A 15,738-nucleotide genomic window follows, 5' to 3' on the forward strand; every position below is an offset into this window, starting at 1 on the left:
AAAGGGTTTCGCTTCCTCCCCGGCTGCCAGGTTCCGGCTCTTCAAACCCCCGGCGAGCTGCTCCTCGTGCGACAGCCGACCAGGGCAACCCGTCCCCGCCAGAGCCGCCTGAGGGCCGGCAGGAGGGGCAGCACAAAGCCCAACATGGCGAGAGAGGCACCGCCCCCGCCTCAGGTGCGCCCCCGCCGCCGCAGGTGAGTGCGGGGCGTCGCTCCCAGCGCTGCTCTGATTGGTCCGCGAGGCCGTCAATCACCGGTGGCCTTGGCAACACAGGCCCGCCCCGCGGCACTTTCTCGGCCGTTGATTGGTCGGCGAGGCGGTGACGCGMGCGCCGGGGGTTTTACGGCCCTCGSTCTCGGGAACTGCCTGGAGAGGGCGGGTGGTGGGTCTGGCGGTGGGAGCTGTGCGCTGCCGCCATGACGTTCAAGCGAAGTCGCGATCGCTTCTATAGCACCCGCTGCTGCGGCTGCTGCCATGTGCGCACCGGCACCATCATCCTGGGCACCTGGTACATGGTAAGAGTCGGGGGTGGCCAGCGGCTGAAGGGGCGGCGGTGGGAGCCGTGCGCAGCGCGCGTGCGCGGGGGTTCGGTGAGGCGGGGGAGCAGCGGCCCCTCTGAGGGACCGTGGGCGTCCCGCTCCCCTCGCCCMGAATTTGTTCTTCCCGAGGGACCCCAGGATCCTCCTCCCCTCGCCTGCGGAGTTGTTCCCTTTCCCGAGGGGCCGCGGGATCCCGCCCCCTTCGCCCGGGAAGTTGTTCCCTTGTTTGAGCGGTTGGGGGAAGCTGCACGAGGGGATTTCCTGGGGTCACCCGGCGGGGCTTGGGTCCCTCCTCTTTCCTGGGATCTCTTTCAGGCTACCCAAGCCCTGCTGTCCCTCGGTAGCGTACGTGTTGTGGTTGGAAAAAGAAAGTGAAGAGAAAGTTTACAGCGTTTTTATCTGCTTCTCAGAGGGATTGTGTTACTCTTCCCTTTCTTGGTTTTAAGGATTGAGACTTGTATACAGTACGGTGCGTGCCCATGGTAAGGGAGGAGAGTTGGGGGAGACTGGAATTTGAGGTGTATTATAGGAGAACAAGACGTGAGAATAAGGTACCCGTGAGTGGTGTGTCTTCCTCTGAGAGGAAGACGAGTATCTCCAAAATGAGCGAGAGCTTTGTGGCAGGGGAAGTTCCTGTTTTTTCCATACTCTGTTCTCAACACAGTGATTGAAGAGTAATGGAAACAAATTTGGCTTCCAAAACACTTCTTTTTTTTYCTGACTGATGAGTGCTTTGTGTCCGAGAAAGAGCTGTGGTAATGAAGCTGGATTATTAGAGATATTCTGAGTTCTGAACTTGGGCAAAACAGAAATATGAAAACAATACCAGCAACTTAAAGGCCTCGAGCACTAAATTCCCTTGGTCCCCTTAAAGGGAACCTGAGCTCCTCTTTATTGAAGTCATTTCCTCACCTTTCCTTCCCCTTGCCCTTGTGGGCAGTAAAAATGAGAGGATAGTTTACAGAAGTTGCATCATAGCTTTTCTGTTCTCCTGAGGCTGTAATCAAAGCCTCTGTTCTCCTTAACCCTTCTCCAGATTGTAAGAAGCAAAGAATCCTGAATTTTTGTTTTGATATGAAACAGCCACGCACAGAAACTGCCTTTAGAGGCTTGGGGTTTTACTTTAAAGAGATTATGTTTTTTTTCAACAAGTATGGGGAGATCCTTTATTTTTATGCATCTTGGTCCCTCAATTGGCAAAAAAATTTGCAGGCAAACAATCAAGTGGCTAGAGAGAGGTCTGGAGGAAAAGGCAAGGTAAGGGGTTGGAAACATAACAAAATTTCAGGAGAAGGATGTTTCTTTTTCAAAAAGAAATTGGGCAAAAGTCTTGGTGCTGGTTAAGTTCTATTATTCTTTCATTTAAAAAAGAAAAAGTCTGTTGTAGTATTGAGACTCAAACTTGTTTTGGAAACGTTGAAAACCTGCGAACCACCCTGTGCTGATGGAGGAAGTTCAAGAATATGCTTCTGGTACCTCAAGTRAAAACACAAATCCTGGACAGTAAGGGGAACGATAATCCTTGCTATGGARCAAAAGCACCTCGCTGCCTTTCCCCCCTGTTCGCGGGAGTGCCTGTAAACCCAGGAACCTGGCTAGGGGCGAAGGACAGGGAGWTGTTTCCGTGGCCACAGACCTAGTAACACTTCCAGCTTCTACCTCTCCTGCTGTGCTTATGTTTCTTCTTGTTGCCTGGATGCAGTGCCTCTTTCTTCTTTCTGAATGGGTGCTGGGGACGGTGAAAACTGCGCCGGGCACCCGTGAGGCTGCTGCTCCAGGGGCGGAGTGCGGCTTTGATCTCGGGTAACCGCGGCGACTCGGTCTGCTAGAGGAAGAGTAGAGTTCATGGTAGTAGGGGGCATGCAAAGTGCTTCATACGTGCGGTTTTTTATTTAAAAAACCCTGTACATCAAGCGTGTCAAATGCTTTGTTAAACTGTGCGTTGAATATTTTTATCCAGTTCTCCAGTGTCACCTGGGAAAGCATAAGAACTTTTAAGTCAGGCAACTGTTGGCTGTTTGAGCTGAAATAATGACATCGAGCCTTAGGTGGTCTTGCCTAATGCTTTAAATCGGAATTCAACTCTAAGTTACACTTTTTTGAAGGTAAAATACAGTCTGGGCAGTGAAAGTTAAAAATATTTGTCTGCTGCCAAACTTAAAAAAATAGAATGGCACAGAATATGTCAGATTGTTTAGACACGATAATTAATGCACCATTTGAGTTCTTAGTGTTTCAGGTTCCTCGGAGATGTATTTTTAAATCAATTTAATAATCTCTGCTTGTAAATTACAGTGGGACAAACAAATAGTAACTTTCTGTGTAGGGTAGTGTTTTTTTTGTTTGCGGGTTGTTTTTTTTGTTTGTATTTCGTGTGTTTTGGTTTGGGTGGTTTTTTGGTGGTTTTTTTTTTTTTTTTTTTGAAGGAGGTAGCTCTTTGGTGGGGGGGAATGATTAGTTCAAGAATAGCTTTTTATTACTGAAAATATTGCTATTTACTGCATAAATTGTGTTCTTGTGTAGTGCAGTCCTGAAGGAATTTGCTATCAAACTTAAAATGGAGTCTCATAGCAATYTACTCCAGATGTTTTAGTAAGATAAGACTTTTGTCTACTTAATATGTGTTATTCTTACGTAACCATTTCTTCAGGCATTTGCCTATTCCTTGCTRATTTGTATACTCTTAAATCGTGTATGTAATTAACTTTTCTCCTCACTAAAACAGTTTTGTCTCCTCATTAAAACTGTCCTTGTGTGTTTCTGYGAGTCCAGAGAGAACGAGGGCTATCTTCTAAAATGTCTGCTGCTGATGCTGTGTGATCAAACCGTGTTTTAAGCGTGGTTCTGTCTGTGTGCTGCTGCTGTTTGTGATCATTAAATAAARCTGTATTTGCCAAAAGACAAGTTAAGAATGCTTCTGGCAGAATTGCACTTGAGTTCCAGGACTGATAAAGCTTRGTTAACTCTGCAACACCCGCTGCTGTTTTGTGTAGGAAGGAGRAAGAAACCTCCTGTTCCTCTCTCCATAACTGCAATCATGTTGCTTTGAAGTTTGTTTCTTCCTGTAAAATTTCATACTGGGCACTGCGCTTTCCAGAAACCGGAAGCATGAACACTGCACTGGCAAAAATGGGATCAGAGTTCAATAAACAGWCTGAAAGCCAATAGCATTGTTTTGGGAGGGAGGGGCTGGTGTGTTCTGGCAGCAAACTCCAGCGCTGGAGTCAGTGATGCAATTGCCGCTGGTTAGCAGGAGCATGRGGGGGATCTCTGGAATCATTTGTTAACTGAACAAGATTTACAGAAATGAGGCAATATAACTGGTCTCAGTGTAATACTGGTAGTGCTAGAGGCTCTGAAGTATCATATTTAAAATTACTCTTTCTCAGTTTTTATTATTCCAGCGTAATAATAAACCAAACAAAATCTGTGTCTAGGGTTTTTTCTTCCTTTGGGAATGTGTCTAGGGAAAAAATACTGGAAAAGTGAAAGGAAAATGAGAGTTTGGTAGTGCAAGACATTTTCCCTCTTTCCCGTTATAAAAGGAAATAAGCAAATTTTAGGTAGAAATTCTTGGTTTTGTCCAAGTCACTCAGAGTTCTTGGGGAAACCTAGACTTCATCTTCAGGCCTCCAGAGAGATGAAGCACTTACATGATGAGGCATTAAGTGTGTTCCAKGRAGATATAACTCACTAATTAAAAAGCTAATGCTTGTTAATAGTTCCAGAGTCTTTTGAGTTCTAATCATATGGGGAGCRAATATTTCTGTTACCAATGTGTAATAAATGCTGAGTTTCTATTTGAGAATCGAAATTTCAGCTATTTGAATTTTGATACAAGCTACACCAAACTGTTAAACTTACCTATCCCAAATATAAAAAAGTAAAATATACTCCTTAAACTACTACAAAAATTAATTAAGGTTATTTTCATATTTAAGGAATCATCTTTTGAATAAGAATTTGAACATGCATTTTGAAGATTTTGTTTTGGTTACTATTTTTTATTTCCTAGTAAAAAAGACTGGGATGAGGCCTCTGGGATTCTTGAGCTGTTACCTCAGAGCACTGGAGTATCTGCTGAGTGCTATCTTGTCATATATGTTTTGGTGTGGGGTTTTTTTTGTCTTGTTTTTTAATTTTTTTTAATTTTTTTTTTAAGAGTTTGGTTTGGTTTTGTGGGGTTTTTGGGGCTGTTGGGTTTGGTGGGGTTTTTTTTTAAGGTGGAGATGGTGACGGGTTTGATCCTCATATTGTGCTGAGGCATACTCGTGTTATGTCTTTTCTGACTTCTCCATGTAGACATTTGTGAACAGACATTTCATTTGTAGTGAGTGTATACTTAAGAGCTCTAATGACGTTTTGCAGTCTGATCCTTATTCTTGCTGCCTGCTASGTTGATTATTTTGAAACAAGCCTTTGGTCTTGCTGTTAYCAGGCTTCTGTGAAAGAATGGAAGTAGTTAAAACAGAGGCTCTGGCTCTGTAGCTCTTAATTGAAATCCATATGTTAAATGTGATGAACTGCTCAGTGTTGTGATGAATTTGTAAACAGCAGTAATGGAGTACTGGAAATACTGAGGTGTTAATTAGCAGAGGTTTGGGGTTGTTATTTTGTTTAGATTTGTTTTGGCTTTGGCTTGTTACTATTTTTATTTGGTCTTATTGATTCTAATAGATTGGATTTTGAATGACTCTGTATTTTCTGTTTTACTTGCATACCATTTCAGGTTGAAAAAATAAACCTTTAGTACTTGAAACTGCACTCAGTAACTATGAAATTACTTGGTAAGCTGAATTAGGACCACAGATAGGATGAAAATTTTAAAAAGGGACAGATGGGGAATTTCAGTCTCAAAAGTCCCAGGCATGCAAGCTCTTCAGTACCTCTGCAGTAATTCAACTGCTTCTTGCTCTTTATATTGRGGCAGATATCCCATCATAGCAGTCAAACTCATGACTGTGTACAAGCAATGAATTATTTTGCYGTAATTGAGCATGTTCTTTTGTGCTTTAAAAAGTAGAGATCAATGTTTCAACTGCCAGAGACCTGAACCTTGACATGGGCTTTTTAAAACAAGTACAGTGCAGGAAGGTATTTTGCAATATCCCCAGATAACTCACAGAGAGGAGGAAATAGAAGGGTTGAAAATGCATTGAGAGCAGAAGGTGAAAGTACAGAAGRATGAACCAGGTGAGAGATGATAGTGTTCTATACATGTGAACAATGGTGATGCAAAAGATTTATAAACAAGAGGCAGATGAGCAACTTGACAGTTTGCTTTGTGGGAAGTGTCCTGCGAGAGTGAAAATATGCTCATTTCAAGGCTAAAGATACTGATGGCTAAATATAGTTCGTCGCTGACAGCTGTTTTGGCTACTATATTTCATATTCCAAGACATAAAATGCCTTATCAAAACACAAGTGGCTCAAAATATCTGGAAATTCTAATGAGTTTGTATARTACATTATGAGATGATTGCATATCTACAAACTGAGCAACTTTGATTCCACTAAAGGATTCTTTTYAGCAGAAAATGCGAGCAAGGTTATCACCACGTATCTCTAAACCCTGGGGAAAAAAGAAAAAGGACTGAAAATCAGTAAAACCACTGAGAGAAAAGAAGCTATAGGAACCGTGAGTCTCCAAGTTTTCAAAAGGCTCAAAATTGTTTGTTTCTTTTTCCTGTACTGAAATCTTCAGTAATTGTACAAAGACTTGCCACCATCATTGAGTCCTGGAACCAGGCCAGTAGAAGAAATACCTGGCAAATATTCTTAAGTTGTGAGAAAATGCAAACCAGKTTTTTTTTCTTTCTTTTGAGGCTAATTGTGAAGAGATCCTCCTGATGGTGGTGGCAGTACTSAATACTGATTGGAAAACGTCTGCGGCTTGAAAATACCATCATGACTTTTTTGTGTTAGGCAACCTTTGGCATGTGTCTTGAGATATTAGTAACAGAGACTATATCCCTGWAAATCTTGAATATGTTACATTGCTGTCAAGGCAATTTTACAGARGCTTAAGCTACTTTTTGAGCTCTYACTGAAGATATTTCTGGTATGTTCCAAAATGGGGCAACAGAAGGAGTCTTAAGTGGCAGCATGAGGGAGAAGAACTAGTGAGCACACAGCCCGTTCTGAATGCTTACACATTTTGGGGTTTGATCTTTGCGTRTGAAACTTTTTAACTTCTGCTGTGGTTGTGTAGACCTTTCTGATAAGGACTGATGAAGTTTTAATAAATTATCTGGGAAGTAGAGGGATATGCTCTCTCTAGCTTATTAAATCTGCCATGTGGCAGAAACCCAGAATTTGTGTGTCAAATAAACTCAATTTATTGTAGAAAGCAGAAGTTCTTTCCAAATGTTCTTCATTCTGTACCTTWACCTTCTTGACCTTTTTTAACTGTTTCCAATTTTCCAGTTCACAAATCTGTACATTAGTCAAGCAGCATCAGCTTAATTATGTCATTTGAATCCCCAGGAACCTTACCATCCCCTCAATTTGCGAAGTTATTTAGGCGTGATTCATTGAACCTAGCAAGTGCTCCATGCTCTTTGGGTTGTTTTGGTAGTGGTTTAACTAAATCAGTTTGAAATGTAACTGTAAGTTGGGCTCTTTTTTTTTTTTTTCTTCCACATACAGGCGAAGGGATGAGTTTATTTTTAACTGAAATAAAGGATTATTTGTGGTCATTAAAAAGAGGTTAGCTGTTGCAATGTAATTAACCTTAAGGTAACTGTGATCTCTCTCAGGTGGTGAACTTGCTGATGGGCATCTTGTTGACAGTAGAAGTGACTCATCCAAACATGGTGCCAACTGTTGATATCCAGTATGAAGTCATTGGAAATTACTAYGCTTCCGAGAGAATGGCTGGTAGGTCTAGAACTCTGCTGGCTGATTGGAATATAAAACATGAAGTGTCATGGATTTGCCTTACACTAGGGTGTAATATATGCATATACCTTTTAAATATGGTTGTCTTGTTTTCTGAATTTCTCTTAAATTATTCTGGGRTTGAATTCTTCTACGAGAATTAAAAAAAGAAACTTTATGGATTATTATTTTAACTTCATATTATGCCTAAGCATTTTAAGTGATGAGGTTTTTTGGCCTTCCAGTGCTTCGAGTGTATGTGTGTGACATCTGATTCACTTTCTCTGTAAACATTAACTGTCTTTGTCTCAGTAAAACAAGCAGCAGAAGACAAGTTTAAAGACTTTTTTCAGAATTTTTGGTGATCTTCATAGATCAGGAAAGAGCTTAGAGCTGTTGTGTTTGAATTTACTAAGGAGAAAACCATGATTTCTTTCTAAGAAAAGTGGAAGAATTGGGATGCCAAGTACTTGAGTGAAACCAAAGTGTTTTAAGTTTCACCTGCAGAATAAATGAAAGAGAAAGCACCAGGGGCAAAATTAAGCCCACTTTTCACTGTGTTATTGAGTGTATGATGTGTACAAGTATAATTGGTGTAAAGCTTTTTAACTATTGCATATGCAACTTGTGTATGTGGTTTGCTTCTGTTGGTTTTAAATGTGCAGAACTATGTTTAGTGTGGCACTTTACCCTACCTCAGTCTGTTGTATTACATGAAAATTTAGGGAGCATCAGATTCAGCAATRACAGAGTACAGCACAAAACTGGGTTTTGAGCATGTTGAGTTAATTGTTCATGACCTGAGTTCAGGATCTGTCAGTTCTGACCTGTGGCTGTAACTCAYATTTATTAGTAATGAAATAAGAGTGGGAGCAAGGACCAGATTCTTCATAAGGCTAAGATGTTAAGTAAAGTCACAGCAGATGTCTGCAAAATATCATATAATCTGTAATGACTGTTGGTGTACTCAGTAGCCTTAAGCTTATGTGAGTGAAAGATGCTTCTGAAGCTGAAGGTACTTTCTTCACCCTTTAGTGTAAAATCTCTGTCATATGCTTTTGGSTTAAAAATTCTGATTCCTTATGTTGGAATCTGGGCTAGAGGGTTTTGTGTGCAGAGAAGAATAGGTTTTATTGYGCTTGTGGATATTGTGAGTAATAAATCCTCAGAAGACAACCACACTTACTGGTGATTGCTGAGACTTGAGTATGATCAACAGTGCACTTCAGACGTGGGGGGCTCTTTCTTKAAGCCATCTGTGTATGTAGGTATTRTTAMCTTGTACTGAATTGGATATGTAAGTGTGTGCTTCCACAGTGTCTCTTTTCAAATCAATTGCAGAACAAAAAGGGTTCTCAGATAATCTCTTTTTCAAGCAGGGGAATCACAGAATTTTGGCTTCAATATTACTAAAAACATTAATTTACCATATCTATAGAATCTCAAGCTGGTTTCATTGTGTTTAAAAAAGAACAAGCATAATCTAACTTGTGAAAAGCAGCTGTGCTTCTGTCATCAGTAACTGTGATGCACAAGGAGAATCTTTATCAGGCAGTTTCCATGAGTGTCCTGGATTTTGCTACAAATTGGTTTCTGTTCRACTGCCTTTTCTTGTAAATAGTGGGATGCCTTCCACACAGTGATTTCCTGTTTTCCTTAGTGTTAGTGAAGGAGCAGTGCTGCTCCCACTGCCAATGACCAAATTACGTAACCAAACCATTTTCAAGTGTAAAGGTTGATACTGTGTTTGCTTCACTTAAGATTCTGTCCAGTTGTAAAGTTAATCATTTGCATATTTTTAGCACTGACATATATTGCAAATCAGCATTATTATGGTTCATTATTGTCAAACTGTGTCAAGCTTCTAACTGGTGTGTCTGAGCTTTAGTCAGGTTTTTGATTAAGGCAGAGGGATTTTTCCAAGTACTTCTTGGTTTTCTTGAACCAAATTTTTTTTTGTTAGGAAAGATCTGTACTACTCTATTCTACTGCTGCTAGTTGGCACGGATGACTCAGTTGAGAATTGATCATAGTAATGGACAAAATTACTGTTATACCCAAAATCTGGGGTACCTGTCAGCTGCAGTGTGACACCTCCAGGAAATGACTGATTTRCTGTTTTTCTTTTAATGCAGAAAATGCGTGTGTTCTGTTTGCTATCTCCCTCCTCATGTTCACAATCAGTGCAATGATGGTTTATGGTGCCATTGCTGTAAGTATATTTATAATCCATGTTTTTAAAGTTGCTACTTGAGTTTTTAATGAAATAATTTACAGGCTGCTCTTTTTTTCTATTACTTCGTAGCATCGTGTAGGCTGGCTGATCCCATTTTTCTGTTACCAACTCTTTGACTTCGTGCTCAGTTGTCTGGTTGCCATCAGCTCTCTAACCTACTTGCCCAGAATCAAGGATTACCTGGATCAGTTGGTAAGTAGTCAGCTCAAGCTGATACTTTACATTTGAAATTAAAGATTATTTTAATTGGATCGCTTCCTAACCCTTCAAGGAATGAGGCTCAGTAGCAAATTTGGTACTGCAGATGAAAAATGTGTTGACCCTTATTTGGTAAGGAGGGGGAAGAGAAGTGTAGGTAAGGACTGCAGAAGTGTAGGTAAGGATTCCCACACCATTACACATCGAATCAGAGATTCTAAGGTTTCTTTTTTCACATTTTATGTGTCTCTTCTCAATTTGCAACAATACTTMCTAAGGAAATTGCAGTGGAGTTCTCACTAACACTGCCTATGTTTCAACTGCAAGAAGAGTCAATGGATAGAATATACTGTTGGTTAGGGATCACAAGCTCTGTCTGTCTGGTGTTTTGATCTGTTGCAAGTAAATGTTCAAAAACAAGTCCTTTTAAAAATAGATTAAATGTCAGATTGGTGTTTGAGAGAGGCTTTGTTACTGTGGTCAGGGAGAGAAAGGAGACTGAGGTATGCAGAAGCTCTGTTTCAGCTCTTCCAAGTTTGGGGGCAACTTCTTATGCTGCACACACTGTTACAGATTGGATTGAAAATGTAATTAACAGTAAGTCATCAAAGAGTTGTGGACACTTAAAGTACAAATAGTGTGCTGCAGCTGTGAGAAAGGAAGTCTTGTGGCTATCTGTATTGGTTTGAGACTGAAGTGAGTAGGGACACACTGTACTGTAGTGACCTGCTCTTGCAGGACAGAGACAGGATAAATACTGTGCTTTGTGGGAGGATAAGCAGGAAACTTGTTAGAAACGGAACTTTTTGTTTCTGGGGGAGTAGTTTAGGCAAGAGTTCATTTAATTTGGTGTGAAGTTGGGATGTTTTTCTATCATATTTGACTGCAGTGTTCCATCTTATCTCYTCCCTTTCTCTCCCTTCCCCCAATTTTTTTTCACTAGCCGGATTTCCCTTACAAAGATGAACTCCTTTCTTTGGACTCCAGCTGTCTCTTGTTTATTGTTCTGGTGTTCTTTGTTTTATTTATCATTTTAAAGGTAAGTTRAAACTTTATCATGTGTCTGTTGCAAGAATTGATAAATATTAAGATGYCGTCAACCTGAGTTAATTCTCAATGCTGAATTCAGAGCCCAGCTGCCTTCTTTGTGCTGAGGTAAGAACTTATTTGAGCAGTTTTCAGGGTGCTCAGTTTTAGTATGACTTAAGTCTAATATGTTGGGTACTGGTGTCTTCAGCTAACTTATTTGTGTACAGTGGGGCACAGCTCTGCCCTTCCTGAGTAGGAAGCAGGAATGCAAGAAGACTTCATACTGTCTTTTCGTGTATATGGAGATAATTTTAATATTTGTAATTAAGCTASTAGTGAAAGAATATTAAGTTAATGCATACAAGTTTCTAAACAAAATGTTTAAAATCTCTCACTRTGCCTAACAAACCAGGATGCAAATTTTGGAAGACAGAACGAGGAAATGCATAGGTTAATTCAGAGCTGCACCTTCCTCCCTACTGAAGGGTGACATTACCAGTTATTTTCTTTCTGAAGATGTAAATACAGAGGCATTCATTTGAATTATAAAAASTATTGTATAGACAAAGTGTAATAGAGAAATGAATTGATGATATACATTGGCCTTCCTACTCTTCCTTTGCAATCAGATTGCATTAATGAAAAAAATGAAATTATGAAAAATAATTTTACTGATTTTCTGTTCTTTATCTTTATCTTTAAAAAGAGGAATGTCTAACTGGGGGGAGTGGAAGCCTAATACAGTAGATAACATTTTGTGTATTGATTGGGAAATATGGTACCTTTTGTTCAACAAAGTGGTAACTTGCCAATGAGAAATTTGGAGATATTAATGTTACACAAATTAATAATAGAAATCCTCCTGATCCTCATCATATCATGAGGACATGACAGTGTGTCTTTTTGCAGTAATCAGTGTTGACTCAAAGTTCAAGGTTCTTTACTCTGCCATCTCCCTGCTGCCCCAGTTGCGTGTTTGAGTCATCTCCTTCAGTCTGGCAGCTAGTTGGACAAATAGTGCTAACTGGGGGATGAGTGGGATTGGACTGYTGGCCTCTCCTCCTCCTCCTGCCAGGTTTGGAGTGAGATCCACAGAAGCATAAGCCAGTTGGGGATTAGTTTGATTAGCACTGCTGAGGCAGACAGAGATTAGTTGAATGGATCTGTGAATTCTTTAGCTAAAACCTGTGTGGTGCATCCTCTCTGAGTCACTGTGGCAGCAAAGCTAAATGGAAAGCAACATAGGTATGTGGCCAGATCTGTAAAATAGCAATCACTCCTCAAATATGTATTGCCTAAGTTGATTKATGCTCCTTTTTATCATAGGAATATAATCCACCATCTAATTTTTGAATCAGCCAGTGCATATGAGATGTTTAAAAAGAAATATCTCTTCTTTCAGGCATATCTAATTAACTGTGTATGGAACTGCTATAAATACATCAGCAACAGAAATTTGCCAGAGATTGCTGTGTACCCTGCTTTTGAAGCTCCTCCACAGGTAAAACCTCTTTTATCTCAAACAGGAACCAGCATCGTTAATAYTGAAGTAGAAAATCACCACATCTGTGTATGTTTCCAAGCCTTGTCCAGCTTTCTAAAGAAAGACTGGAAAGATAAAAAGCATTAAAGCAACTAATTTTGTGGTGGATTATTTTTTAGTTAAATTCTGACAGTGTCTAAAAGGGGAGTTTTTAGAGAGAGTCTTCAAAGTTTTTCTTGTAGTAGAGGGAAACTTTGATTTCACCAGTCCAGACCTTTCTTGCTGCTTTGCAAAGTCAAGATGCAGTGGGGCGTGGACTGAATGACCCAGGGTTAAGCTCAGCAGAGCAGTAAACTGCTCCTGCACCTTCTTTCACTTCCTCATTTGCTTACTAGGAACAGAGGCAAGTTCTTAAAATAACTTTGCCTGCACTACAGAATTAAGTTGCTAATGGGCATGTATGCTTTTGGTTTTTTTTTTCTTCATTTTAAACCTTCTGCATTAATCACTTCAAAATGTCTTCTCTTTAGTATGTTCTGCCAACCTATGAAATGGCAGTGAAGATGCCTGAGAAGGAACCTCCACCTCCCTACATACCTGCCTGAAGCAATTTTTATGTTCATTAACATCTGTACCAGCTTCCTGGGGGGTTTTGTCTTTTAATCTTGCAAAACTGCTTAAGTAATAGAAATATTCAGGGCTTTAGGAGCAAACTGTTCTGTTTAAARTACGTTTGATATAAACTTACTAAGCAAAACACATCTGAGAGTGATTTTGTTTGCTTTAATTTTTGTTCTCCCTAATGCTCTTAAACATTTTATTGCCTTAGGGCCTTACACCTGCAAGAACTTATGCATGTGACTAACTTGTGGCTTTTAATAATACCAGTTGAGCCACTGTGATTGAAGTTAGCTGCAATTATAAGTGTCTGCAGGATTGTGCCCTTAATTTATATTAATTTTTTGTAAAGTAGTTCATAAAGACAATCTGATCGTGCAGCAAAATGACAGTTTGCCTTTATCCATTTTTTGGAAGGGGAAGGGTTTGAATGTGGTATATACATGACTTTTTTTACTTTGCACTTTTCTCATATGTTATCTTACCTTTTACTGTGGGTTTTTTTTTTGGTTATCCTATGTCTTGAAACATAGTATTTTTGAGGAACAAGTGAGAGTGGCACAGGAGTTCTATTACAATGAGCTGGGAATGCAAGAAAAAGAAATAGAAATGTGGAAGATGGTTGCATGCTTCTAATCTTCTATGTATTTTCTTCTTTGTGATAAATGATACTTAAATAAATCTTTTACAAAATGTTTACCAGTAGTGTTGGTTGATCTGTTTGGTGTTTTTTTTTTTTTTTTTTTTTTTTTTTTTTTTGTTGAAGTGCTTCACTGTCCTGCACATTGTCCAGTGTACTTAGTTACAGCTTTAGTCGTTGATCTGTTCTAAGTCCCTGTCTGGGTGGGGAACGTGGCTTCTCTCTAACACACAACCCTGTGTTGAAGCCTTTGCAGTTCATCTACTTGGTTGTTTTCCACTTGTCTGATTGGTACTTACACATGAGCTGGGAAAAGGGAATTGTGCTGGAGGCTTCAAGACCTTAGGGAAATCTAATGTCTGGTCAGCTCAGGCATTAAGAGGAGGACAGACACCCAGTAGGACTACCTTATTTGCATTGGAAAATGTCCAGAGTCATTGGAGATAACATCTCAGAAGATATGGCCTTTTCTAAAATCAACAAAAAAACCCCAAACAAAAAAAAAAATAAACTACAAACAATTTTCTACTCTTTTGTAGTAAGAGGTATAAGAAGGTAAAAGATAATTTAGTGATTTAGCAAGTCTGACGAAATAAAACAGCTTTCTTCTTTGGAAGAGAAAAGGTATCTGGTATTAAATTTTGGGAAAAAAAGGTTCAAAATGGTTAACAGCATATAGTTTGTGGGTTATTATATTTTCAGTATGTACCTCTATACACATTTAAAAACGCACGGTTAGGGCTGTGCTATCAGCAGTAGTTAATTCAGCTGCCACCTGCAAGAGCCCTTAGAACAGCAATGGGCTCAGATCTCTTGTGCCGCTGTTCTGACAGTGCCCTCCCTCCTTCCCAGTTACTCTGAGGGGCTGCCCCGGGCCCGGGTGTGCCCAGTGCTGGTGGCAGCTGCACTCTGTTTCCAGATTCTGAGGARTTGCATTGGATCTGGACTCCCAGAGAGACTCCAAACCCAGGGCATRTGTAGATGCTGGCACAGACTGCTTCAATGTAACTTCGGAGGGACGGAGAAGGCGGGAGGACCTGAAAGACCACCGTGGTTTCATGTGGTCAAAGAAACACAGCTGAAACAGTTGGACAGTTGGGTGCTGCTCAAAGATGGATTCCAGCACACAGTGCTCTGTCCCTCTGCACCAAGGGAGTGTGTGTGTGTCTGACCACGAGTGGGCAAAGAGCTCCTGCCAAGGGCTGGCTATTGAGCCTTTCCASGTGGGTGGCTGACCGTATGGGTGAGCAAGCACTGCCTGAAATTCGCCTGGAGTGTGTGCTTGTGCTCTTGCTCAAAAAGCTGCAGCCTCTTCTGGGAGAGAAAACCCATTACACTCTGCTGGAGCCCTGTCCTGTGGCATTCTCCTGCTTGAAGCGGGGTGGTCCCTCTTCCCTGCTGTCGTTTGCAGCCTTTGGGCATGCAGTGGTGGTCTCTTCTACTGTGCCTTTACCGTAGAACTTRCTGAAGTGAGTCAGTGCCTGCCTGATACTGTACAGCTGGTGGGTTGGTGGTTCCTCTTCTAAATCAGGGCTTCCTGTTTCCCTGATGGAGGTGATGGGAGAGGACGTCCTGCAGTAGAACACGACACGGATTTGGCAGAGGTGTTTTCTAAAGTCCCGCGCCGGAGATCAATCTGCCTTCGTGCCCTTAGCCGTGTTTTCCGTTAAAGCACACAGCAGCTCCCTGCAGGAGCTGGCAGTTCAGTGCCAGGAACCAGAGAAAATGCCCTTGGCCAGATTTGGCAACAGGGCAAGGCAGTTCCTTGTGCCTCGGTGATCACACTGGGAGCTTTTCCCCCCGTTCTTTTCGAATACTGTCAGGGAGACTGAAATGCAAAATTAACCTGAACTAAACACTTCTAATGAAGGAAGATCGGTGTCTCAGCTGCGCCCAGGTTTGAACGCTTCCCTGGTCCTGCTGCACGTTCCCAAGGAGGAGCTCGGATCCTCGCCCCTTCCCTCTCCCGCGGCTGAGCGCCCGTCGGGGCGGGGGGGCGAGGGCCAGCGGCCCGCCCTGGGGAGGAGGCGGCGGGGGCGGCCGGTGCCCCCTCGCTGTCCCGTCCCCCTTCCCCGTCTCGCAGCTTTAAAGGCAGCGAGCCGGGTGCGGGGCCGGG

At 41.4% G+C, this 15,738-nt stretch overlaps 2 protein-coding genes across 2 annotated transcripts in view; both read left to right on the top strand.

Annotated features, from left to right (window-relative positions):
* The first annotated feature begins 334 nt into the window (after window positions 1-334).
* On the top strand, window positions 335-13,681 carry LAPTM4A (lysosomal protein transmembrane 4 alpha). The gene is made up of 7 exons (XM_057390454.1): window positions 335-515; window positions 7,298-7,418; window positions 9,554-9,630; window positions 9,724-9,846; window positions 10,796-10,891; window positions 12,284-12,382; window positions 12,895-13,681. The coding sequence occupies exons 1-7, from the start codon at window positions 417-419 to the stop codon at window positions 12,967-12,969; spliced, it is 690 nt and encodes a 229-aa protein (XP_057246437.1). The 5' UTR covers window positions 335-416; the 3' UTR covers window positions 12,970-13,681.
* A 1,180-nt stretch (window positions 13,682-14,861) lies between these two features.
* The window catches only part of MATN3 (matrilin 3), a 16,042-nt gene continuing 15,165 nt past the window's right edge, over window positions 14,862-15,738 (top strand). The window contains exon 1 of the mRNA XM_057390403.1: window positions 14,862-14,865. Within this exon, the coding sequence (XP_057246386.1) occupies window positions 14,862-14,865 (4 nt within the window). The remainder of the gene's footprint in view (window positions 14,866-15,738) is intronic.

Source organism: Malurus melanocephalus, unplaced genomic scaffold (genome assembly GCF_030028575.1).
Source record: "Malurus melanocephalus ecotype Western Australia unplaced genomic scaffold, MMel_1.1 scaffold_26, whole genome shotgun sequence".
In the NCBI taxonomy this organism is placed as follows: Eukaryota; Metazoa; Chordata; class Aves; order Passeriformes; family Maluridae; genus Malurus; species Malurus melanocephalus.